General features: G+C 45.1%; 3 protein-coding genes and 1 non-coding gene across 11 annotated transcripts in view; 3 read left to right on the top strand and 1 right to left on the bottom strand.

The window, feature by feature from the left end:
- LOC123933496 (transport and Golgi organization protein 1 homolog) overlaps positions 1-26,812 on the top strand; it is a 482,235-nt gene that overhangs the window by 300,872 nt on the left and 154,551 nt on the right. The gene's annotated exons all lie outside the window — the stretch shown is intronic.
- Positions 4,785-6,259, bottom strand: LOC123933502 (E3 ubiquitin-protein ligase RING1-like). 2 transcript variants are annotated; one of them, XM_045992743.1, is made up of 3 exons: positions 5,755-6,259; positions 5,123-5,243; positions 4,798-4,896 (listed from the first exon to the last, which is right to left on the bottom strand). In XM_045992743.1, the coding sequence occupies exons 1-3, from the start codon at positions 5,878-5,880 to the stop codon at positions 4,889-4,891; spliced, it is 255 nt and encodes an 84-aa protein (XP_045848699.1). In that variant the 5' UTR covers positions 5,881-6,259; the 3' UTR covers positions 4,798-4,888. The 2 variants fall into 2 exon arrangements, 1 of the variants encoding a protein (XP_045848699.1); XR_006816615.1 differs by lacking the exon at positions 5,123-5,243 and having other exon boundaries at positions 4,785-4,896.
- LOC123933494 (transport and Golgi organization protein 1 homolog) overlaps positions 6,675-26,812 on the top strand; it is a 111,733-nt gene continuing 91,595 nt past the window's right edge. For both annotated transcript variants that reach the window (XM_045992724.1, XM_045992726.1), the window contains exons 1-2: positions 6,675-6,779; positions 7,554-7,678. The gene's annotated coding sequence lies outside the window, so the exon portion shown is untranslated. The remainder of the gene's footprint in view (positions 6,780-7,553; positions 7,679-26,812) is intronic.
- LOC123934317 lies at positions 15,336-15,486 on the top strand. The gene has a single exon (XR_006816782.1). It is a non-coding gene; the product is annotated as a small nucleolar RNA SNORA62/SNORA6 family (small nucleolar RNA).

Genomic DNA, 26,812 nt, shown 5'->3' with positions numbered 1-26,812 from the left:
AGGCTTCCTGAGACATCTAGGAGTCCAAATGGTAGTGAAGCAGGACACAGAAGCAAGGGAAAGCGTTTCAGAGAAAATCCAGAGGAAGAGAAGGTGTGAAGGTATGGAATGAGGTATCATGGTCCAAGCGCGGGACACAAGCAGTTTGGCAGGAAACACACCGCCCCTCTATGTGGAGGGCAGATGGGGTTTGGTGGCAGTTTGCTTGCAGAAATCCTAGAGGAACACGAAAGGACTGAATCAGAATCCCCTCGTGATGCTCGGCATTAGGACTTCATTTTAAAGGCAATGAGAACTAGCAGGTCATTTAAGTGAACTAAGCAGAGAGAGTTGGATTTGCCTGCCTCAGTCATGGATGCATAAGGCTGGTGATGGTTATTATACAGCAAATGGAAGTTACCAGCCTGTGGGGAGAAGTGGAAAGGTGTGGATGACCTCTGAAGTGAAGGAAGAGCTGAAAAAGGATGGAGGAGGAATAAACAACCAACTTGCATCAGCCTTCCCAACAAACGACCTCTAAGATCCATAAATCTCAGATTCAGTAAGGCCTTTCCCAGTGTACACACACGGACCAGCTATCTCCCCCACAGACTCATTTATTCCATTGGTGCGACTCCCACCACTGAAGACCTTTTTGTCTCACCTTTTCAACATCTGTTCGGTTCCCTGAAAGCAGGCATTTTCTATCTACTTCACCAATGACTTGAAATAGCAATGACTGATAAAACACTACAACTGAGGAGGCAAAAGCTTACTCCCTTTAAGGGCTGTAGAAAAGTTCCACACACCAGGCTTGATCCTTACACCCAACAATGTGTGAATTTACACTACCGTTCAAAGAAGACACCTGTGTTCAAGGATGCAGGTAATAAAAGGATCCCAAGGAGATACCCTATTTCAAGAATGCGTAACGGTCTACACGCAGAGTGGAGCTCTAAAACAGTCTGAGGATGAAACAGCAGCACTGGTAAACTCAGAACCACGCACACAAACACGGATGACTCTCCGTAAGGCAGGCCCAGGAGTGCATCGAACTGGATGACTCCACTTACACCAAATTCGGGAACATGCGCTACAGCTCCCCAGCAACGGAAGTCAAGAACAGCAGCAGAAGTGACCGTCAAGAGGGTTATCATGGACTCTGGGGTCCTGGGTGCAAGTCACACGGTGTGTTGCCCTTGTGAAGGTTCCTCAAGCCTTTGGCTTAGGATCTGTGCACTTCTCTGTATATATGCTGCGGTTCAAAAAGTTTACTTAAAGGGGTGCCTCGATGGTTCAGTGGGTTAAGCATCCAACTCCCGACTCTGGCTCAGGTCATGATCTCAGGGTCCTGGGATGGAGCCCGCAGTCTGGCTCCTGCCTCAGTGCAGAGTGTACTTGACATTCTCTCTCTCTCCCTCTGCCCTCCCTCTGCCCCCAAGGAGACTCTCTTGTAGAAACAAATACTTTTTTAAAGATTTTATTTATTTATTTGACAAACAGAGATCACAAGTATGCAGAGAGGCAGGCAGAGAGAGAGAGAGGAGGAAGCAGGCTCCCTGCTGAGCAGAGAGCCCGATGTGGGGCTCGATCCCAGGACCCGGGGATCATGACCTGAGCCGGAGGCAGAGGCTTTAACCCACCGAGCCACCCAGGCACCCCTGAATGAACAAATATTTTTAAGAGAACAAATAAGCCTTCAAAACAAACACACACAAAACCCTCCTTACCTAAAAAAGGAGGAGGAACCTCCCCATGGGGACGAAGACTCCACAACCAAAAAGGCCCTGGTGACAGAGCCAAAGAGAAACTGAGAGTCAAAAGACTGCAGCGTGTTTCAGTTCAGACTGCAAAGGAGACATTCAGGGGTCCACTATTACCGGAAGTTCTAACCAACTGAGTTAGTGCTGACAACTCCCTCACGCAGCTGCCGTTTACCAAAATAGTTTTTATTCATCTTGGAATTTCTTCAGCATTGACAGAAGCACAGGATGAACGTATGTCACTCAAACTTCCCATCCCAGCAACTAACAGGATACACTGACCAGTTAGCTGTCCTGCCCTCAGTACACGGCAGGCAACCAAGGAAAAGCAGACTAGCCTCTACACAAAGGTTTCAACTTTACATTATCCCCAACCCGAGGAGCTAAATGGCAAAGCCTACAGTAATAACCTACAGAAGTAACTATCCCTTGCCCCAAAAGACAGGAGATTGCATGTTGCCGAACAAAACAAACATGTACCTTAACGCTGTCTAGGAAGAGGTTCTCGTCCCTCTGTAGTTCCACATTCTGCTCTCACTTCTCAAAACACTTGCCACTGCCTGAAATTATTTTACTTTTCTAGTTACTTGCTTATTCTCTGCTTATTTTTCCTGGCTTTTAAGAGTTTTAAGTCCTCAGATCTTGGAAATCTGTGATCACATTCTACTCAATGAGAGACCTCAAAAAATTACACGAAAACCCATAAACAGAACAGGGAAGTATCCTGTTCCTGAAATATTTCATCTTTATTAATTTAATATATTTGTTAAAAATCGGAATATCGGGGCGCCTGGGTGGCTCAGCGGGTTAAAGCCTCTGCCTTCGGCTCAGGTCATGATCCCAGGGTCCTGGGATCGAGCCCCGCATCGGGCTCTCTGCTTGGCTGGGAGCCTGCTTCCTCCTCTCTCTCTCTCTGCCTGCCTCTCTGCCTACTTGTAATCTCTATCTGTCAAATAAATAAATCTTTAAAAAAAAAAAATCGGAATATCACTGTCATAATCTGTAACTCTTGAACAAACCTCGAACATTTCTATGGTTTTTAAAATCAAAACCTCCCACGTGCCTTCAACAAGTTGGTAAGTAAGATTCTTTGTAAGAAACATGTAGAAACTGGGCGCCTGGGTGGCTCAGTAGGTTAGGCCACTGCCTTCGGCTCAGGTCATGATCTCAGGATCCTGGGATCGAGTTCCGCATCGGGCTCTCTGCTCAGCAGGGAGCCTGCTTCCCCCTGCCTCTCTGCCTACTTGTAATCTCTCTCTCTCTCTGTCAAATAAATAAATAAATAAATCTTTAAAAAATTAAAATAAAATAAAAACACCCAAAAACCTTAAAAAAAAAAGAAACATGTAGAAACTGAAATGCATTTCATTAGAAGATAATTACCATCAGCAACACATTAGATGTAAACTTGAATTTGGTTTTGCTCTTCCACCAGTAAAGTTCTCAAGTTCTTAGGAGTTTCCTACTCATTTACTTGAACATCACCTAAGGGAACACTCAAAGCAAAAACAATAAAGTGGTCTGGCCTCTGAGGGATTCTACATGTTAAAAAAAAAAAAAAGACTCATAACCAAAACACAAGGACTATTGCTTTAAACAACAAAAACATTTCTAAACTTTCATGCCATTTGATGGAATTCCCTGTTTCAGAGAACAAAACGAAATCTATTCAGCTCCCAGGAAACACTTTTTAACTACATTTGTGCTATCCTACTACAAAAAGGGACATGAATTTGCTCTAAAAACTTCTGCAGAAATATTTCAACTTCTTGAGCACTTTCATTCAAAGCACTCTTTATTGAAAGAGTTAGTGGAAGACCCAGAACTGCTCCACCAGTCATTGGACCAAATCATCGCAGAATTCTATTCCTTAGGTTACTCAATAACCGAGGTAATCCCAGGCAGAAATAAAGGAGTGAAACCCGGGCAGGATCCGTGTAGTCAACGAACAACATCCAGTGAGAACGATGGAGTGCCACAACACAATCATCATAGTGGAACACCACCGATTCAAAAACAAGTACCGGATGAAATGATACTTTCTCGCAATCGACCTCGATCTTCAGAGATTCTCCGGGCAGGCACCCCTCCCCAGCTCTCATACCCATATACCCCAATGCCTTCCTATGAAATGACATCAAGAGTACCCTAACGTCAAACTCCAACATTAAGGACACAGACTGCAGGTTCCACTGAAAAGATGACCAGAAGGCTACAAAATCAGCTTTGACATTTTCTCCAAATCTATCTAAACATTAAACGTGGGGTAGTTCAACTCCTCCTGATACCAGATGCCATTTACTACCCTCACACAAAGGAAAAGGAATTCTTTCAACATGCTTTTCACTGTAATGAGACTTTCAACACAAAAACACTTCAACAGTCTATTCATTTCACCGTTTGGCAGAATCGTCCTCCATCACCCCGCTGCAGAAGATCATCAGAAAACAAGCAAACAAACACAAACTGACAGTTCAGCTTTCCAAAAAAAAAAAAAAAAAAAAAAAACTTTCTTTACCTAACCCCAACATTTATCCTCAAACACAAGAAAGGAACAGACATTTGCCGCTCCAGACGGGAAAAGCACAACCAGCAGCATAACTGTTCCTCCACCACTAAATCGCTCAGAAAAGAAACCAGTAATTCAGGACAGGCAAATTAAAAGCATTCTACACATGGCCAAAAGGAAAGGTCTAAACTCCTACAGTCCACAGCAAAATCGCTGCTTCCTCTCTTTTTGAGTCCATACCAATAACCCAACGGATACAAGTGTCAAACCAACCCAGCTCATTAGAAATGAGACCAAAACCTGGACAAATGCCCTCCCTTAAGTCACGCACTGAATAGGACCGCTTTGCACCCAACGCAAACAACCAAAACCACACATCAACCACCCCCAAATGCAAAAAAAGCCATCCTCAACAAGTTGGAAAGAGGGTCTCAAGGAAAAGCTCCACCCTCTCCTACACCTTAAGCAACAAAAGTCCTTCCACAAAAGCTAACCCAGATCTTCAAGTACCTGGTGGAGGCGCCATCAGTCGATTCGCAGAGGCTGCATTTCAAAGCTTTAGCGCTGCTTCTGAAGGTGCAGACCCTCCAGTCCCAAAAGCCTCTGTCTGAGGCAGGTTCGCTGGTCTTTCTAGCCTTCAGAGGACTTGAGTCAGGGAAAGGGGAGGGAAGAGACAAGGAACGGATCAAAAAGGAGGAAAAACAGCAAAACACAGGTGTTGGTAGCCATCCCAATTTCCTAGGCATACAAGCTTGGAATCTCCCTTTGGGCGACCACCCATCCACCCCTTCCAGGCATCAAAACAGGGACCTGGGAGTGCACGGGGAGTCCCCACCGGCACCCCACAACCTCTGGGCCCAGACCTTGCTACCTCGCACAGCCGGCGGCGATGGCTGCCGCCCGGGAAAAGCCGCGTTGGTCGCAGAGAGCGGGTGGACTTGTGCACTGGAGCGTGGGGCTGGGGGACCCGGCAGGGGAGCCACCGGCCAGATCTGGAGGGGGCGGGTAGGGGCAGCTCGAGGATGGCGGCGGAGAGTGGGATGGCGCCCTCCCTCCCTCCCCACACGGTTACATCTCCCTTTGCCTGGGAGGAGTGACAGGGCCGCGGTGGTGGTGGCAGTGGCGGAGAACCGCTGAGGAGGAGCCGCCAGCCCTGATTGGGAGCGACACCGCCCGCCGCCTGGCGCCACTGCAACCTCCCCCCTCCCCAGAATCTCCATTTTAGCAGCGCACGCCTCCCCCCCCCCCCCGCCTCCGGGGTGCCCCAGAGACTAGTTGTTGCAGGCCCCTGCCCTCCCCCAGACCTCCCTCCCCTTCCACCACCTCAGCTCTGAGCAAGTACGTGGTTGGGCTCTTCTTGTCGCCCAACAATAAAGATGGGCTGTACCCCCACCCTTCCCCCCAGTGCCGAAACCGGCGCCGCTGGAAGAAGAAACACCGAGCTGGAGAGTCCTCATGGACCAACCCCCCCCCCCCCTTCTCCGCGCGCAACCTCAGCCCTACCTCCACCAGTCCTGGGTCGCTGGGCATGGAGCTCCTGCCACCATCCGCGCCTCCGCCGCCGTCCGTGTCCTCTGAGCCGCCACTGCCGCCGACGCCGCGGCCCTCTGCACCGCCAACGCCGCCCATGCCGCCATCCTCTGCACCGCCGCTATCCTCTGCGCCGCTGCCACCGCCGGCTGCGCCGCCGACGCCTCAGTCCTCTGCGCCGCACCGCCCCCTGCACCGCCGCCCTCTGTGCTGGCGTCGCCGCCGCCGCCGCCCTCTGCGCCGCCGCTGTCTTCTGCGCCACTGCCACCGCCGGATGCGCCGCTGACGTCTCAGTCCTCTGCGCCGCACCGCCCCCTGCACCGCCGCCCTCTGTGCTGGCGTCGCCGCCGCCGCTGCCCTCTGCGCCGCCGCCGCCGCCGCCCTCTGCGCCGCCGCTGTCTTCTGCGCCGCACCGCCTTCTGCACCGCCGCCCTCTGTGCTGCTGCCGCCGACGCCCTCTGCGCCGCCGCCGACGCCCTCTGCGCCGCCGCCGACGCCCTCTGCGCCGCCGCCGACGCCCTCTGCGCCGCCGGTGGCGCCTACGCCGCTGCCGCCAAAGCCGCCGCCTGCGCCACGACGCCGCCGCTATCCTCTGCGTCGCCGCCGCCAACGCCACCGTCCGCGCCGCCCTCTGCGCCGCCGCCGCCGCAGTCCTCTGGGCTGCGGCCGCGGGTGGCGCGGGTGGCGGCGGTGGCGTAGAGGGCGCGCGGATGGCGGCGGCCAGAGTGCGGCACGGATGGTGGCGTAGGTGGCGGCGCAGAGGGCTGCGGTGCAGGAGGCGGTACTGCGCAGAGGAAGGCTGCGGCGGCGTCCGCGGCGCAGGCGGTGGCGGCGGCGGCGGCGGCGGCGGCGGCGGCGGCGGCGCAGAGGGCTGGGGCGGCGGAGAGGGCGGAGGCAGCGGAGAGTGCGGCGCAGACTCCGGTGGCGTCGGCGGCTCAAGCGGCGGCGCAGGTGGCGGCGGCAGGAGCTAGAGGCCCAGCGGCTGAGGACGGGCGGAGGTAGGGCTGAGGATGCGCGGGGAGAAGTGTGGGAAGCCGGTCCGCGAGGGCTCCCGGGCTGGCTTTTCGCTGAGATGGTGCAAGGGGAGGGAGGGCTGGGGGCGGGCAGGGGCGGGCGAGGACTAGTCTCCGGGGCCACGCCGGGCGGGGGGAGGCGCGCGCTGCTGAAATGGAGATCCTGGGGACCGGGGAGGCTGTGGCGGCTGCGGGAGGCGGTGTCGCGCCTGCTAGGGGCTGGCGACTGTGCGCACCTCAACCCTGGCGGCTCCTCCTCAGTGGCCCTCTGCCACTGCCACCGCAGCGGCCCGTCCACGCCTCCCAGGCAAAAGGAGATGTAACCATGTGGGGACGGAGGGAGGGCTCCAGCCCACTCTCCGCCGCTGGCCTCAGGCTGCCCCTACCCGCCCCCTCCAAATCCGGCCGGGGGCTCCCCTGCCGGGTCCCTCAGCCCCACGCTCCAGTGCACAAGTCCACCCGCTCTCTGCGACCAACGCGGCCTTTCCCGGGCCGCCGCCATCGCCGCTGGCTGTGCCAGGCAGCAGGGTCTGGGCCCAGATGTTGTGGGGTGCTGGTGGGGACTCCCCGTGCACTCCGAGGTCCCTATTTTAGTCCTCGGAAAAGGTGGGTGGGCGGTCGCCCTAAGGGAGTTTCCAAGCCTGGATTCCTAGGAAATTGGGATGGCTCACCAGCACCTGTGTTTTGCTGTTTCTCCCCCTTTTTAACCCGCTCCCTGTCTCTTCCCTCCCCTTTCCCGGACTCCTCACTCCTCTGAAGGCCAGAAAGACCAGAGAACCTGCTGCAGACATAGGCTTTTGGGACTGGACCATCTGCACCTTCAGAAGCAGCGGTGAAGCCTTGAAATGGGGCGTCTGCAAAGTGACGGAAGGCGCCTCCACCAGGTACTTGAAGATGTGGGTTCGCTTTTGTGGAAGGACTTTTGTTGCTTAAGGTGTAGGAGAGGGTGGAGAGCGATCCTTGAGGTCCTCTTTCCAACTTGTTGAGGATGGCCTTTTTGCATTTGGGGGTGGTTGATGTGTGGTTTTGGTTGTGTGTATTTCGTGTTGGGTGCAAAGCGGTCCTATTCAGCGTGTGACTTAAGGGAGGGCCTTTGTCAGGTTTTGGTCTCATTTCTAATGGGCTGGGTTGGTTTGATACTTGTATCCGTTGGATTATTGGTATGGACTCAAAAAGAGAGGAAGCAGCGATTTTGCTGTGGACTGTAGGAGTTTAGACCTTTCCTTTTGGCCATGTGTAGAATGCTTTTAATTTGCCTGTCCTGAATTACTGGTTTCTTTTCTGAGCGATTTAGTGGTGGAGGAACAGTTATGCTGCTGGTTGTGCTTTTCCTGTCTGGAGCGGCAAATGTCTGTTCCTTTCTTGTGTTTGAGGATAAATGTTGGGGTTAGGTAAAGAAAGTTTTTTTTTTTTTTTTTTTTTTTTGGAAAGCTGAACTGTCAGTTTGTGTTTGTTTGCTTGTTTTCTGATGATCTTCTGCAGCGGGGTGATGGAGGACGATTCTGCCAAACGGTGAAATGAATAGACTGTTGAAGTGTTTTTGTGTTGAAAGTCTCATTACAGTGAAAAGCATGTTGAAAGAATTCCTTTTCCTTTGTGTGAGGGTAGTAAATGGCATCTGGTATCAGGAGGAGTTGAACTACCCCACGTTTAATGTTTAGATAGATTTGGAGAAAATGTCAAAGCTGATTTTGTAGCCTTCTGGTCATCTTTTCAGTGGAACCTGCAGTCTGTGTCCTTAATGTTGGAGTTTGACGTTAGGGTACTCTTGATGTCATTTCATAGGAAGGCATTGGGGTATATGGGTATGAGAGCTGGGGAGGGGTGCCTGCCCGGAGAATCTCTGAAGATCGAGGTCGATTGCGAGAAAGTATCATTTCATCCGGTACTTGTTTTTGAATCGGTGGTGTTCCACTATGATGATTGTGTTGTGGCACTCCATCGTTCTCACTGGATGTTGTTCGTTGACTACACGGATCCTGCCCGGGTTTCACTCCTTTATTTCTGCCTGGGATTACCTCGGTTATTGGGTAACCCAAGGAATAGAATTCTGCGATGATTTGGTCCAATGACTGGTGGAGCAGTTCTGGGTCTTCCACTAACTCTTTCAATAAAGAGTGCTTTGAATGAAAGTGCTCAAGAAGTTGAAATATTTCTGCAGAAGTTTTTAGAGCAAATTCATGTCCCTTTTTGTAGTAGGATAGCACAAATGTAGTTAAAATAAAAAGTGTTTCCTGGGAGCTGAATAGATTTCGTTTTGTTCTCTGAAACAGGGAATTCCATCAAATGGCATGAAAGTTTAGAAATGTTGTTGTTGTTTAAAGCAATAGTCCTTGTGTTTTGTTTATGAGTCTTTTTTTTAAATTTTTTTAAACATTTTTTTATTTATTTGACAGAAATCACAAGAGAGGCAGGCATGGAGAGAGGAAGGGAAGCAGGCTCTCCGCTGAGTAGAGAGCCCGATGCGGGACTCGATCCCAGGACCCTCAGATCATGACCCGAACCGAAGGCAGCGGCCTAACATGTAGAATCCCTCAGAGGCCAGACCACTTTATTGTGGTTTTGCTTTGAGTGTTCCCTTAGATGATGTTCAAGTAAATGAGTAGGAAACTCCTAAGAACTTGAGAACTTTACTGGTGAAGAGCAAAACCAAATTCAAGTTTACATCTAATGTGTTGCTGATGATAATTATCTTCTAATGAATGCATTTCAGTTTCTACATGTTTCTTTTTTTTTTTTAGAATATGTTTTTTAAAAATTTCATTCATTTATTTGACAGAGAGAGATCACAAGTAGGCAGAGAGGCAGGCAGAGAGAGTGAGAGGGAAGCAGGCTCCCCGAAGAGCAGAAAGCCCAATGCGGGACTCGATCCCAGGACCCTGAGACCATGATCTGTTTGGAGGTGTTTTTCTTTTAGATTTTTTAATTTATTTATTTGACAGAGAGAGATCACAAGTAGACAGAGAGGCAAGCAGAGAGAGAGAGAGAGAGGGAAGCAGGCTCTCAGCTGAGCAGAGAGCCCGGTGCGGGACTCGATCCCAGGATCCTGAGATCATGACCTGAGCCAAAGGCAGTGGCCTAACCCACTGAGCCACCCAGGCGCCCAGTTTCTACATGTTTCTTACAAAAAATCTTACTTACCAACTTGTTGAGGGCACGTGGGAGGTTTTGATTTTAAAAACCATAGAAATGTTTGAAGTTTGTTCAAGAGTTACAGATGATGACAGTGACATTCCGATTTTTAACAAATACATTAAATTAATAAAGATGAAATATTTCAGGAACAGGATACTTCCCTCTTCTGTTTCAGGGTTTTTGTGTATTTTTTTGAAGTTTTTTTTTTTAATTTATTTGAGAGAGAGACAGTAAGAGACAGCATGAGAGGGGAGAAAGTCAGAGGGAGAAGCAGACTGTCCCAGGAGCAGGGAGCCCGATGTAGGACTCGATCCCAGGACTCTGGGATCATGACCTGAGCTGAAGGCAGTCGCTTAACCAACTGAGCCATCCAGGTGCCCTTGTGTAATTTTTTGAGGTCTCTCATTGAGTAGGATGTGATCACAGATTTCCAAGATCTGAGGACTTAAAACTCTTAAAAGCCAGGAAAAATAAGCAGAAAATAAGCAAGTAACCAGAAAAGTAAAATAATTTCGGGCAGTGGCAAGTGTTTTGAGAAGTGAGTGCAGAATGTGGAACTACAGAGGGACGAGAACCTCTTCCTAGACAGCGTTAAGGTACATGTTTGTTTTTGTCGGCAACATGCAATCTCCTGTCTTCTGGGGCAAGGGATAGTTACTTCTGTAGGTTATTACTGTAGGCTTTGCCATTTAGCTCCTCGGGTTGGGGATAATGTAAAGTTGCAACCTTTGTGTAGAGGCTAGTCTGCTTTTCCTTGGTTGCCTGCTGTGTACTGAGGGCAGGACAGCTAACTACTGGTCAGTGTATCCTGTTAGTTGCTGGGATGGGAAGTTTGAGTGACATACGTTCATCCTGTGCTTCTGTCAATGCTGAAGAAATTCCAAGATGAATAAAAACTATTTTGGTAAACGGCAGCTGCGTGAGGGAGTTGTCAGCACTAACTCAGTTGGTTAGAACTTCCGGTAATAGTGGACCCCTGAATGTCTCCTTTGCAGTCAGAACTGAAACACGCTGCAGTCTTTTGACTCTCAGTTTCTCTTTGGCTCTGTCACCAGGGCCTTTTTGGTTGTGGAGTCTTCGTCCCCATGGGGAGGTTCTTCCTCCTTTTTTAGGTAAGGAGGGGTTTGTGTGTGTTTGTTTTGAAGGCTTATTTGTTCTCTTAAAAATATTTGTATCTTCAAGAGAGTCTCCTTGGGGGCAGAGGGAGGGCAGAGGGAGAGAGAGAGAATGTCAAGTACACTCTGCACTGAGGCAGGAGCCAGACTGCGGACTCCATCCCAGGACCCTGAGATCATGACCTGAGCCAGAGTCAGGAGTTGGATGCTTAACCCACTGAACCATCGAGGCACCCCTTTAAGTAAACTTTTTGAACCGCAGCATATATACAGAGAAGTGCACAGATCCTAAGCCAAAGGCTTGAGGAACCTTCACAAGGGGAACACACCATGTGACTTGCACCCAGGACCCCAGATTCCATGATAACCCTCTTGACGGTTACTGCTGCTGCTGTTCTTGACTTCCGTTGCTGGGGAGCTGTAGCGCATGTTCCCGAATTTGGTGTAAGTGGAGTCATCCAGTTCGATGCACTCCTGGGCCTGCCTTACGGAGAGTCATCCATGTTTGTGTGCGTGGTTCTGAGTTTACCAGTGCTGCTGTTTCATCCTCAGACTGTTTTAGAGCTTCACTCTGCATGTAGACCCTTACACATTTTAGAAATAGGATATCTCCTTGGTATCTTTTTATTACCTGCATCCTTGAACACAGGTGTCTTCTTTGAACGGTAGTGTCAATTCACACATCGTTGGGTATAAGGATCAAGCCTGGTGTGTGGAACTTTTCTACAGCCCATAAAGGGAGTAAGCTTTTGCCTCCTCAGTTGTAGTGTTTTATCAGTCATTGCTCTTTCAAGTCATTGGTGAAGTGGATAGAAAATTCCTGCATTCAGGGAACCGAATAGATGTTGAAAAGGTGAGACAAAAAGGTCTTCAGTGGTGGGAGTCGCACTCATGGAATAAATGAGTCTGTGGGGGAGATAGTTGGTCTGTGTGGGTACACTGGGAAGGCCTTACTGAATCTGGGATTTATGATTCTTAGAGATCGTTTCTTGGGCAGGCCGATACAAGTTAGTTGTTTGTTCCCTCCTCCGTCCTTCTCAGCTTTTCCTTCACTTCAGAGATCATCCACACCTTTCGACTTCTCCCCACAGGCTGGCAACTCCCATTTACTGTATAATAACCATCACCAGCCTTATGTGTCCATGACCGAGGCAGGCAAATCCAGCTCTCTCTGCTTAGTCCACTGAAATGACCTGCTCGTTCTCATTGCCTTTAAAATAAAATCCAAATGCCAAGCATCGCAAGAGGCTTCTGATTCAGTCCTTTCGTGTTCCTCTAGGATTTCTGCAAGCAGACTGCCACCAAACCCCGTCTGCCTTCCACATAGAGGGGGTGTGTGTTTCCTGCCAAACTGCTTGTGTCCCGCGCTTGGACCATGATACCTCATTTCCATACTTCACACCTTCTCTTCCTCTGGATTTTCTCTGAAACGCATTCCCTTGCTTCTGTGTCCTGCTTCACTACCATTTGGACTCCTAGATGTCTCAGGAAGCCTTTTCATCACTCCAGTCAGGTGTAGCTCATTTTTGTAACACTTGAATTGTATTTCTATTTGCTTGCCTCACCTTCCAAATCATGTATAACTCATTTAACATTTGAAGAGAAGTTTTATTTGATCACCTGTTATGTTTTGTCTTTTTGGAGGGTAGGACCTTTTAAAAACCAAACAAAACAACCTAATGATTTTAATTTGAGAGAGAGAGGGAGGGTGGGGACAGAGGGAGAGTGAGAGTTGTAAACAGTCTCCATGCAAACTCTGAGCCCCACACGGGGCTCCATCTGATGACCCTGAGATCATGAGCATCTGACCCTTAACTGATTTGAGCCACACAGGTGCCCCCTGAGGGCAGGACCTCTGTTTTCACATCTTTATTTTTCTTAATCATGTAGTACAGTGCCTGGCACTGACTGGGGTGCAGTAAATGTATATAGAGTAGATGAAGACGAGTGTCAGTTGGAATATCCCTTCCATCCATTTAAAAGTTTTATGGAATAAACAAGCTTTCATATTATGGCTCGAATCCTGTGTGTGTAATGTTACTAGTAGAGTGGAAAGTTGTCTTTATGAAGTGTGTCCTTAAAAGTAATGTACTTGTTTTTCTCATTTTGTTGTTCTCACCATGTGCTGGAAATTAAACCCAGAACTTGAGTCTTGGACGCTGTAGGCAGTGCATTGAAAGTACTTCCTGGAGTCGTTTGGAGCTTCAGAGCATGAGCACATTTACCTGAAGGTGAACTCTGATGATTCCTAATCCTTTTTGGTTGTCCATTTGGTTATTGAAGCGGCTAAGAAAGTCTTAAAAGTCTGCTAAGGAAGCGGAGATCAGTCATGTGCAGAATCAGTTTTGAGGAACTAGATGGGTGTGCATGTAACCTGGCGTCTAAAGCAGGTTAAGAATGGGTACAGAACACGTTGGGTATCAATGGAGGGGTTATGCTGTCCTTCATGTAAGTTCTCTTGTGTTCATATACCTGTAAGTTGGAAGTTGTACATGGAGTATATTCTGTTGAGGACTGTGGATTAATTCTGTTAAATTGAAGTCTTGACTCATTCACTTCATGTATTTAGCTTTAATTTAAGTTCTATGCAGTGATTGACTGTCGTGTCCAAGAAGAATTGTCACTAAAGACAGTGCAAGAAATCTGCAGTGTTAGAAATCAGGAATAGTTGAAATCATAAGGTAAACAAGTGAAATTTTAATTTTTCAATAGGATTAGATAATGCTCTCTTTACCTCTTTTCTCATTAAGAAAAAACTATTTAAATGATCCTTCAGTTGAAAGAAGAAACTGGTAGATGGGATATGTTAAAAAAAAATCTTACTTAAAACTTCATATTAAGAGCTTTCACAACACATTTTAAGATGAAGTTGCTTTTGCAGGGGACAGGAAATTAAAGGGGATGTAGGATGCCAATTTTATCAGCCCTTTAGTGGATCTTAAAATCTATCGAGTACTTGGTGGTTCGTCTGGGAGAAAATAAACCTGATGACCGCTTTCTGAGAATTGATGAGATTTCCTATATAGGGTAGAACGTTTATACAGTGTTCATTCTTTTCTGGAACTAAAAGTTGTTGAATATCATAAGTCTTCCAGAATATTTTAGGTTTTCAGGAAATAAGAATTCAGCTTAAAACGACCTTCAGTCGAAACCAAACCCTTCTGGTTTGTCTTGGGGTGCCTGGTGGCTCAGTTGGTTAAGCATCTGCCTTTGGCTCAGGTCATGATCCTGAGGTCCTGGGATTGAGCCCTACGTCGGGCTCCCTGCTCAGAAGGTCTTACTTGGAGGGAAATGGGACACTCACCCAGGTGGATAGGAAGTAGCTACTGTAGTAACACCTCTTTGTAACCGGGTTAATACCCATGTGTTCACTTCGAATTTCAAATTTTAATAAGCATGAAGGCTGGAGCTCTGTTTATCTGGTACTACCCGGGCCTCTCTTACAAGATGTAAGTTTTTATCACACGAAGGAGAGAGATTATCAGCGCATTGGTAAAATTAAAAATAACATGTATTGGTAGGGTATTTTCCTGTATCATTCCATAGAGTCCCGATTCTCCTTTATTTTGGTTGTGAAGGTGGTAATACATGCTTAGAAGAAGTTAGGGGACAAAACAACATAAAGGTTTTTTATTTTTTATTTATTTTTTATTTTTTATTATCTATAATATTTTATTTATTTTTATTATTTATTATTATTATTTTATTTATTTTATATTTTATTTTTATTTTTTATTCTGCCAATGCATAATTATTTTTATTTGATCAATTTATTTGTCTATTCCCTGGACCACAAATATTCGCATAACTATAGTTTTCCAGATGCTGTTTAATATGCCAGTTCATTGAATTTTGAAAGTGCTGTAGGTTGTAGTTCCGTGTAGGAATGGAGGTATCAGGCAGAGTATGTTACAAACTAATTGAGTCTCTGGTTTGGAAGACATCAGTTCTGACCTGTTGGTTTCTTGTGGTTCATTTTGGTTTTTTCTTCTCTAAGGAAATTTTTTGTGATCACTTCATAGTTTTAGGGATTCCTTTTTGTAGGAAATAAAGCTAACATCCAGTTTCCGTTTTTCTTTCTTCCTTTTTTTTTGTTGTTGTTGTTTTGTTTTGTTTTACTTTGGGGGAGAATGAAAATATGTCTTTGGATTCTTAGTATCTGGGGTGTGATTAACTTTTCTGAAGGTCAGTTGGTAGCAACTGGCTACCAAAAATATTTGTGGCTTGTGACCCAGCATTTTAACTAGGAATTAGTGTTCTCTGCATATATCTTTTCCGTGTAAATACGTTTGTTGCATCATTATTATAACAAAAAATTAGCTGCCTGGCCGATGAACTCATTAAATGTTGGGAGTATGCTTCATGAAGGGCAGGTCTTTTGCTAAGACCACAACGGTCTGTGGCCCAAAAAGTGGAGTTTGATAGTAATTCTTGCTACGAGTTAAAAACAAGCAAAACAGCCTACATAGAGGTCAGGGAACTGATACAAAACTATGCAATAGTTACAAATATTGTGCAGCTCTTAAAAATGCCAGCTTTACTTGTAATACCGTAAAACTGGAAATAATCCAAATGTCCTTCAGTAGATGAGCACTACAACCATACCAGATGGAATACTTCTCAGCAATTAAGAAGGAACAAACTCTGGATGCATACAACGACTGCTGTAGATTTCAAGGGCATGATGCTGAGTGAAAAAAGCCAATCTATGCAGATCACACACTGTAGGCAGCCATTCACGTTTTTGTTATCACACAGTTAGATTAGCAGTCGCCAAGGGTTAGGGCTGATGAGGTTGGGACGGGGTGGGTGGTTGTGACTGGAAAGGGGTACTGAGAGGGAACGTTTTGTGTTGATGAAATCTGATCTTGATTGTGGTGGTTGTTACATGAATCTACACATGTGATAAGGTGACCTGAAATGGTACACATGCGTCCCAATGTCAGTTTCTTGGTTTTGATGCAACCCTGTCTGGGAAATGGGGTGCGTATTATATGGGACTTCATACTGTTTTTGCAACACCCTGTGAATCTGTAATTATTTCCAAATAAAATGTGAAGTTTTAGAAAGAATATATAATAAAAGGAAATGTTCACAGTGTTAGAATAAAAGAAGTTTCAGAGTGGTAAAGCATATGATCCCACTTTAATATTTCATATCACTTAATTTAGTATATTTACCTGGAAGTCATGAGGGATCCAAATATTCTGAGCAGTAGCGTGGTGGATTCTTTAGATTCTTTTGTGTATGTGTATGCTTCTCTATAATTTCTGTGGTTTAGATGAGTTGGTATCACTTCTGTAGTTTGAAAACAGTATTCATAATAAGTTCCAAAAATCTAAATCTGGAATGTTGAAATTTAAATAACATTTACATTGAGATTGTAGAGTTTTGTTTATATTGGTTACACCAAGTTAGCATTTAAATACCTATTAGCTGAGATGGGAGAGTATATTTATCCTCTACTACATGTTGTGTATGTAAACTTAAAGCTGTTTTTTGCTCTTGGTATTACAAATGTCCTGTATGATGTTCTGCCTCCCCAGTGTTGTCCAACGTAACTCTATACATTGCAGGCCACATGAAATGTTAAGCTTCATTTACCACAGTGAGAAAGTAAAAAGCAGGCAGAATGATTATTTTAAAGATTCTATTTTATTTTTTGTCAGAGAGAGAGAGAGAACGCACTCTCACGTCCAAGAGCCTGTGCACACGTGCCCTAGAGCGTGGGACAGGGGCAGGCAGAGGAGACAAGACAGGCAGAAATGAGAAGCAGGCTCCCTGGTAAGCAAGGAGCTGGATGTGGAATTTGATCCCAGCACCCTGAGATCATGACCTGAGCTCAAGCTTAATTAACTGAGCCACTCAGGTGTCCTTTGGTGAAATCATTTTTAAGAAATTTAGTTTGTTTAATCAGTTATATCCAGAATATTATTATTTCAGTATATAATCAGTATAAAATTGCAGTGAGATATTTTACATTCTTTTAATCATACTGTAATAAAAATCATGCTGATGTGGGAAACAGAGGCAGAAGAAAAATTGTTAAATTTCCTTGCCTCCTGACAAGCCCTTAAAACAGGCAGAGTGACTCTCCTCACTCTACCTTAAGACTTTGCTAAGGGCAAAGGGCAGTCCTAGTCTGACCGACCCCCTACCCCTAACCAGGACCCTGTGAGTACTTTAACAATTCCTTTGGAAACTTTATCTCTAAACCTCCAAGATGGTGTTGACAATCACTCCCAAGCCTGTCGCCTACTGATAGACAACGAAAGGGTCTCACTAAAAGGTTTTACGACTATTAATGACTAACCTTTTCCCCTAACAATAGCTAGCCCCTCTAGGTCCTAGAAAACTTGCTTCCAAAATTCCTTAGAGACTGACACCATCCCTAATCCTCTCCCCACCTTACAAGTATATAATAGACCACTCCTGACAACCCCTGGCAGCATCTCTTCCTGCCCACAGGTCCTGTCCCCGTGCTTTAATAAACCACCATTTTGCACCAGAGATGTCTCAAGAATTCGTTCTTGGTCGTCAGTTCCAGACCTCATCCCAGCAAACCTCACCTATGTTCTAGACGTTCATCATTTGGAGCCCAGTGTGGGGCTGTGAGTCTTTACATTTGGACTCTGAGCTTTGGTACAAAATTGGTGAGTACTTTCTCGTTTCTTCTTTACTCTCAGGGCTTTTCAAGGAGTGTGGTCTTATTGGAACACTTGCATGTCGATTGCTCAGGCTGTAATCCTCTAGCCCGTGGCTACCCTGCTGGGAGGAGAACATCTGACTTTGGCTGGAAGTTAGTACCCTGGCCAGAATGGTAATAAGACCCAGAAACTTGATGCCCTCTCTTTATTCCTGTTCTTACATAAAGTTGTCTTCCTTGGGCACAGGACAGCCACCTAAGTCACCAGGAAGGACAGCTGCCAATATTAAGACTCCTGTGTGAGGTTTCTTCCTGATTGATCTAATGTGATCCCTTCCACATGCGTGGTGTAGCCCTTCCTGCCCTTCCTGCCTTTCCTTCCCTCCACTGGGAGCCGACGGGAAGCAGTACCAAATTGAATTAAAATGCAACCGAGGATCTTTTCCTAGGGAAGTTGGCTATAAGGACCACATGTGTTGGAATGTCACATAGAACATGATGGATTTCGGTCTTTACTGTTTCACGTCAGTGTCTTCTACAAACTACTTAAAGCTAAGAAATTGGGTAATTTTCCCTTGCCAAACATTTTTATGTTTCCTGTGGGTTAAAAATGGCAGGGCAGTCATACAACTTTTACAGTATGGGATGGCACAATATCCTAGTCCATTCACCAGGCACCCATCTGTAGCCTAGGATGCGATGGGGAAGAGGAGGGACGCCAGCACCCCTCCAGGGCCTTTTATAGCACGTATGCCTTCCCGGGAAGTTAGAATGGTGATCATTAGCGATGTCTTGAGGGACGCCTCTGGTCGCTTTTGACACAGGGGCGCCGCTGACATATCCTGTGTGGGATGCCACCCAGGCATCAGAGGAGATTTCGTAATGGACCTTCTTTACTTTTCTGGGAGCATGGCCTCAGTAGGCTTCCTTAGGTCCCAAGGACTCTACCGTGGGGTGCCTTTTAACCCACTGGAAATAATTTGGATTGCAAAACTTAGGAAAGGACTGAGCTCCTGTAACACTGCATGGCCTCAGTGGGATCAATCAGTTAGATGTCCTCTGCAGGAGACAGAGTGAATGATCCTAGGGTGCCTTCATTGCTCATGCATAGGGCTTCATTGCTCTACACCAGGAGCCCGACCTAAGGGCCTTTTGCAGAATGTGTTTGCCTGAATGAGTTCGCTAGTAAACTCCCTCCTGACATATTGGGTGATAATTATGTAAATAAGCCTTCTAGTAAAGCCAGGTTGCAGGGCCAGTCCTAGGAAAGAGGACTCTGACTTTATGTCTCTCTGTTTCGTTTCTCCTAATAGTTGTGGGGATTCTCCTTTACTCATTTCCGCGTTAATGGCTATAATTGGAGCCAACTGGGGTTAGTCTAACTCGAGACAGAGACTTTGAGGAATATTCCCAGGCAGCTGCCAGTACTCCCTTTGTTTCGGGGAAATTCTCTGTCTTCTCTGGCCCTACGTGGACTGCTCAACCCCTCCTCCCTTCCTGGCGGGAAAACATGGCTTCTGCCCCTCTGTTGGAGCTGTTGAGCTCTAATACCGGGAATCCTTTCTCTGCCTCCTGACAGGGCTTTGTTTCTTCTGACTCCCCCTTCTCCTGTTTCTGCACCAGTCTGGGTGTGGCCTGCATAACTGGCCTCTAGACCATCCTCGGTGCTTCCTGCACTATGGCTTCTTCTCTCTTCACTTTCAAGGAGGAAGAAAGCACCCCCTGGACCTAACACCCCCCACCCACTCCAGATCTTCCCACCAGTGTCTCAGGTAAACATTCAAAGTGGAGTGGGCCCAGGTGCAATGTAAATCATGGTTTATTAAAAAAAAAAAAAAATTGGAAGTCACATACAACAGAAAACCTACATCTGAAATGGAAAGGTCCATATCGGGTCATACTATGTACTCCCACTGCAGGAAAGCTAGAAGGACACTCTTCATGGGTCCGTATATCTAGAATAAAACCTGTACGTCCTTCACAGGAACCCAGTGAGCAAATTAATGTGCTTTCTTACTCCTGTGAGCCCATAGAAGACCTCAAACCTCTCTTCAAACAAAAATGAAGATTGTAATTCTCTTTCTCTTCCTTTCACCTATCTTAACCGACAGTTCCTTTCTACAGTGCGCACAGCATCCGTATTTGAACTAAGTTAAGTTTGTTGGTTTAAATAAGATAGACAAGTCTTTGACGTTACAATAGTAAACGTGAAGCTTTTCTTCTGTCAAGGTTTACTGAAGTTCAAATAACCTTGTGTTAACTCTGTTGGGTTGTTCATCAAAAAAGATGAGTAAACAGATGGTTAATTGTCTGTCTCCGAGTTTGAATGGGTAATTGCTGAGGTAGCTTTCAAAATCTTTGGTAGCTTAAAAATTTAAAGTTTTGCTTGGATAACAAAATTAAATTTGTTGGACATCTAGGTCTTTTCCAAATAGGATAAAGTGCTAAAGCATTGAGTACTGGATGTAGGTTTGTGCGTTTGACTTCTTACTGAAAAGAAACTAAGAATATTTAAATCTGTTTTTAAACATGTTTTGTGCTTAACTGATTCATAAAGTTGGCATCTGAAGAATTCTGTTGTAACAGTTCATAATTGGTTAATACTTAGTCTTCACTAGAGATTAAGGTGTTTCTAAGAGTACAAAATTCTGCCAACTTTAACTAAGACTGATGGAAGTAAGGGAAACAACTCTGTATGTGGAAAAGTAGAAGATACATAAGAAAGATTTAAGGAATGGAAATGCAGTTTGTTGAAGGTTAAAAAAAAGGCAGTTTTATCCTAAATGATATGGTTGGTTGGAAGGAAATGTCTTGGGGCAAAACCTGAACAGTGCAAAGGAAAGTTGTAAAAGGTTTGCGAAGGGAAATCTTCAGAAAAGGAATTTTGGGTATGGGGAGGATGGGCTAAGTTTGAAATGAATTTTAAAAAGACACTGGGATAGAAAGTCTGCTTTCTCTCTGTTCAAAAAGGAGAACGGTTTCTTAGATTAATTGATTGCTGTTAAGAGGAAGATGTAAATGGTTTTCTCTTTGTCTGCCCCCAAAAAACAGTTTCTCTATTTTGTTTCATCAGATCTTTAACATCCTTAATCCTGTTTAGGCATGTGCTTTAAAAGGTTTTATCAAACTTCCCCAAGATCTAAATCTGGAACAAAGTCTTGATTTTCTTGTAAAATGAGTTTTTATCTTCACGGAGATTCATATAAAGGACTTTCAGGACAAATACAGGTATTCAATATATTAAACTAAAATGGGTAAGAATTTCCAGAACTAACTAAAGCTGCATTCAAACTAAACCAGAATTCGTAACAGGGGACTAAATGAACTAAAAGCTTATAGTGTTGTAGCTGTTATTTTACACATTGCTGGTTCTCTAATGTTAGCTCTTCCAGACTAAGGACACTTTTTTCTTAAGATGTCCCTGAGTTACAGAAATGTAAATATCTTTATGTGTAAATAAAGCATTCAACTTTTCTCTCTATCTGAGCCCTCAAACTCAAAAGGTCTCAGTAAGTATTCTTTCCTCCATGGCAATCAGTCATTTGCATAAGTTCGATAAGAATCTGTTCTCCTTTAACAGGACACCATTGGAAACATGGGTTATTTTACCAAGGCTTCGACTGGAATGTCCTATTTGAGAAAGACAGAAAGAATGACTCAGATATGACCAGACAGCTTTAAGGAACTAAGGTTGCCTTTTTGAAACCTGGAGCCATAAAGCCCCCTGGAACTGTTGGCCCGATACCTTGCTTACAGAGTTCCCAGCAGCCTCACCAGGTGAGTAAAGAATGTCACTTCCTGGCAGGTGCTGGAATCTCGGGATACTTTGGGGACCTCAGGAAGAGGAATTCACCCAAATGGACGGGTATTGCAGGCATGGGTGATGGCAAGTACGGGGCTTGGCTTCTGGCCTGGAGACGCTAATGAGGTTCAACCTAGAGATTCCTTATAAGAAGTTCCAGCAAAGCAGATTCTAAAAGATCGATATGATCACTCACTGTTCTTGCTGAGCTTATGTAAATATTTAGGCCAGGTTTGTTAAAACTGGACTTGTTTTTCAAATAAACGAGTCCTGATTTGGTTATATCTCTGGCAACGAGGGTTATTTTAGAGAGAAAAATTATGTTTTAATAACACAAATTTATGGATGTTAAATTCTGGATTGGATGGTCTTTAAATGTTTGTTTACCTAAGCTAGGCAATTTGAGGTGAACTTCAGAAAGGTTGCACAGTAGCTCATTTAGACGATCTTCTTGCATTTTTATTCTGTGGGGAAAATAACAAGAGCCCATGGCACATGATTCAACAACTGGAAAATAGAATCGATTCCCCAACAATTGTATAACTTAACTATCACCTTGACTATTGTTCTTCTCTATAGAGCATAACTGTTCAGAGGTTATTGATCTTGCTTACTATATTTGGCCAGATTTAAGATGCCTCTGTTTGAAATACAAATGATAGTTGGTTTACTGGTGACAATAGTTTTCATGAAAAGAATAAGAAAAGCTTATTCTCGCTAGAGATATAGATATCTCTATACTAGAGATATAGAGATCTACAGAGATATAGAGAATAGTGCTCACTAGCACTTTGCAATTGCGAAAGCCTTAAAAGGTTAAATATTTGCTGCATTCAGCCTGGCATCCACAATCCTCTGGAAAGGTAGAAAAAACTAATCATACTTTAAAACGTCATCTTACTAAGCTTAGTCTAGTAACCCAGGAAAATTGAGTTACTGTCCTACCAATGGGACTTCTCAGGATGAGAAATGCTCCAGAACAACCTCTAGGACTCAGCCGTTGTGAGTTATTACATAATAATATTACATAATACTAATAATTATAATAATTATTATTATGTAATAATGAGTTATTATATATATATTATATTTATTTCTGTAGATCTGTTACCAGATGAAGATTATAATGCCTACTAAATTACTCACTAGAGGCTGCTTTAACTGATAAGTTACTCAATGAATATAATAATCATATTCCCCCCAAACCTGCGGGAATGCTTGAAGGACACTCTTCATGGGTGCATATATCTAGAATAAAATCTGTACCTCCTTCACAGGAACCCAGTGAGCAAATTAACGCTCCTTCTTACTCCTGTGAGCCCATAGAAGACCTCAAACTTCTCTTCAAACAAAAAGGAAGGTTGTAATTCTCTTTCTCTTCCTTTCACCTATCTTAACTGACCGTTCCTTTCTACAGTGGGCACAGCATTTATGCTGAACTACATAATCAAACAGATCGTTGGATATATGGAATTTTGCCCATGTCAGTACGTCCAGGGTACCCTGGTGGGTTTCCCCTTTACAGGGCACTGATTGGCATTCTCTGCAGGATTATAGTTCAGATATAATATATGGAGACAGTATGTACCAGGATAGGTCTATCACTAATCAAGATGTTTCTTCCTGGCCCATGCTCAGTGAAAAATGGAGTTCACCATGACATGACCAAACTTTCTCATACTCTCAAAGTCCTAACTGACTTTACAAGCCCACAAATTAATACCCAGCAACTAGGGCCTAAGCTACAAAACCCTCCTCATCGCTATACCAAGGATGACGTATATCAAATTTGGGATACATATTTGTGGCTCATACCCGCTATTGGACAGCTCAGTCAAAAGGCAGTTTTATGCCGGGAACAAAGAAATCATACATATGATACTGGGGCAAATAGCACACGACATCTAGGATGGCTGTCATTAGAAATGTGTTCCCAAAGACTAGTACTCCAGGCTACTGACGGGTTTGCTACTGATTGGGTCAGGCGACCTGGCATGAGATGGCCAGCTCCAAACGGAACCCACTGGATATATGGAACTAACCTGTGGCCCTGGCTTCCTCCAGGGTGGATAGGTCGCTGCACCTTAGGATTTGCCTGGATTCATGGGCGCAGTACTAAAATCATCACTACTCCAACTGACCTCCCAGTTTAAAGCAAAGACGGATATGATCTGTTTTTAAATGGTATGATCACTGCACATCCATTTTTGCTCCCTCTGTGGGACTAGAGGATGTCATTTGGCATGTAGAAGCCCTTAATAAATATACTGCAAAGGCTCTCAGTGATTCACTACATAGCATCTCCTTCCTTAATATTGAAGTCTCACAGATGCGTAAGGCGGTCCTACAAAATGGGATTGCCTTAGATGTCCTGACAGCAGCACAGGGTGGCACATGCACCATTATCAAAGCAGAATGTTGTGTGTACATCCCAGAATATCACCGAAATGTCACAGGACTAATAAAAGATAAGAATACCCAGATTGAGGCTCTGCAGCATCCTTCTCTCTCTCTCTCTCTCTCTCTCTCTCTCTCTCTGTCTGTCTCTCTGTCTCTCTCAGTGATTGGTTGAGTTCCTGGTTTAAAGGAGGACTATGGCCAACAATGAAAAATCTCCTTTTTGGACTTCTCATTCTTACGGCCTTAGTAATCTTAACGTGTTACCTTGTTCAGTGTTTCTCTACGTGGTGCCGAGAATCCATTGCTGCAATGACTTCACGAGGACAGATGATCCTTACCCCGCACAGAGACACTTCTTCACTGTCAGCGCTGGATTCAGCTGCCTCCCTCTTTTGGAATTCCCCAACACATTCCTCAACTGATCAATGTTGACCCGAGTAGGTAGGGACAACTCTTCGCCCCTATTCAGCAGGAAGAAGTTACAGAAGATGATACCTTCCCCCTTCAACTACCATGAAGTTTCAAGGGTCAACATTGTTCAGGGGGGAATGATGTGGGAAACAGAGGCAGAAGAATAATTATTAAATAATTATTAAATTATTATTAATATTATTATTAAACCGGTAGAGTGACTCTCCTCTAGGGACTCAACTACCCCCACCTTAAGGCTTTGCTAAGGGCAAAGGACAAACCGAGCCTGACGGAACCCCTACCCCCAACCAGGATCCTGTAAGTCTACTTTAACAATTGCTTTGGAAACGTTATTATCTCTAAACTTCCAAGATAGTGTTGACGATCATTCCCAAGCATATGGCCCACTGGTAGACACCTAAAGGGTCTCACAAAAATGTTTTATAACTGGTAATGAATAACCTTTCCCCCAAAACAATAGAAGCCCTTCAAGGTCCTAGAAACCTTGCTTCCAAAATTCCTTAGAGACTGACACCATCCCTAACTTATCCCCTCCCCAACTTATAAGTATATAAGAGACCACTCCTGACAACCCCACGACAGCCTCTCTTCCTGCCCACGGGTCCTGTCCCCATGCTTCAATAAACCACCATTTTGCACCCAAGATATCTCAAGAATTCTTTCTCGGTCATTGGCTCTGGACCTCACCCCACCGAACGTCACCTGTGTTCTCGAACTTCAGTGATACTATGATGTGGTCTGCATTTTACAGTTACAGCACAACTAAGTTCAATGCAATGTTTTTTTTTGTTTTTGTTTTTGTTTTCATTTATTTATTTATTTGACAGAGAGAACACAAGTAGCCAGAGAGGCAGGCAGAGAGAGAGGAGGAGGCAGGCAGAGAGAGAGGAGGAAGCAGGCTCCCTGCGGAGCAGAGAGCCCGATGCGGGGCTCGATCCCAGGGCCCCGAGATCATGACCTGAGCCGAAGGCAGCGGCTTAATCCACTGAGCCACCCAGGCGCCCCCAGCACAACTAAGTTCAGACTAGCCACCTTTCAAGTGCTCAGTAGCCCCATGTGGCGACCATATTGGAGAGCAGTAGTTGGAGGTGAGAGCCAAGGCAAGGCGTTGGTGTCAGACCTCAGTTTGAGTAACAGCAGCCCTGTCATTTGCTAACCTGGTGACCTTGGGCAGGTGACTTAACCTTGTGCTGTAGTGTTTCATTTGTGAATAGTCACTTCTCCATAGGGGTATTCTAAGGTTTCAGTGAGAGAATGTTTGAAGGAACTTGGCACAGGATCTAACACAGAATACATAGTTAAAAGTAATAAAGCTGTTGGTGGATTGGATTGGATTGGACTGGGTCGGGTCGGGTCAGGTCGGGTCGGGTTGGGTTGTTGGGTTGGGTTGAATGACTCATCATTCACAAGGCACAACTGATTTCTTAAAGATATTACTAGTGAAAAATACATAAGTAGTCCATGTGATAGTCTTTGTTTCCAGAATGGAACTTTTGGGACCTGCGTTTTAAATGATGATGGAATAAAGGGACACATATTTGAGCACTGCTGTGCAGTGTATTGCACCAGGCACTTGAGCATGTGGTTTTCCAACTTTCACAGCTGAGGAAGTTGAGACTCAGAAAAGTGAAGTAACCTAGTTGATTTCATACCCAGTTAGTAGAATAGAAGAAATAGAAAGGTGATGTAATTAAATGGACAAATTAATATGGGACCACAGTGTTTAACTGCATTCTTTTAACTTCTTTCCTTCCTCCTTCACTGTCTCAAGGGAGAACACTTTTCCAGGGCCATTTAAATTAGATAAGGGCAATAATGGAGTGTCCACTTTGTTTAGAGTTATCCTGAGATTATTAGCTCTTACTAGATACTCATATTGCCTCTGATGAAAAAGGTTAACATAAGCCCATTAGGTTAAACTATTTATTTTGCTTGTTGTGATGTTTCTCTCTATAATGTTGAGTTTTTCTCACTCTGTCTCTTGATGAAATAAACTCCTGAAAATGGGTGGAGAATATGCATTATAATACTGCTGACTGTCTTCAAATCACCTTTGAAGTACTGTTTACCACTGGACTCATTCAGAAAATCACACAATTCTTTGAAAGAACATGGCATTTTATCATGAAAATCAGTAGTCAGAGGCAGCAGTGAGTTTGTGAATGACTGACTCTGCCAAGGCAGTGGTGTCTGGACAGGGTCTGATGGAGCACGTATAATTAGGCCTTTGGCCTCTGTGTTCTAATTGTGTTGACTCTGCTTTCCAGTGTATGCACTGCTGTCTTTGTTTTTGTGGGTTTTTTTTTTCCTCCAGTTAAGAAAATTGAGGGGTGCGCCTCGGTGGCTCAGTGGGTTAAAGCCTCTGCCTTTGGCTCAGGTCTTGATCTCAGGTCCTGGATTGGAGCCCTGCATAGGCTCTCTGAGAGCCTGCTTCCCTTCCTCTCTCTCTCTGCCTGCCTCTGCCTACTTGTGATCTCTGTCTGTCAAA

This window comes from Meles meles, chromosome 21 (genome assembly GCF_922984935.1).
Source record: "Meles meles chromosome 21, mMelMel3.1 paternal haplotype, whole genome shotgun sequence".
In the NCBI taxonomy this organism is placed as follows: Eukaryota; Metazoa; Chordata; class Mammalia; order Carnivora; family Mustelidae; genus Meles; species Meles meles.
Note: the sequence above shows the minus strand (reverse complement) of the source record. Positions and strands in the feature narration are given on the sequence as shown.

What these genes read in the sequence shown, in the direction of transcription:
- LOC123933502 (XM_045992743.1), bottom strand. Translation starts at nt 5,880, where the DNA reads ATGGGCGGCGTTGGCGGTGCAGAGGGCCGCGGCGTCGGCGGCAGTGGC. An exon ending in GCGACCCAGGACTGGTGGAG is followed by an intron (nt 5,244 to 5,754) that starts GTAGGGCTGAGG and finishes CGCCCCCTCCAG; the next exon opens with ATCTGGCCGGTGGCTCCCCT.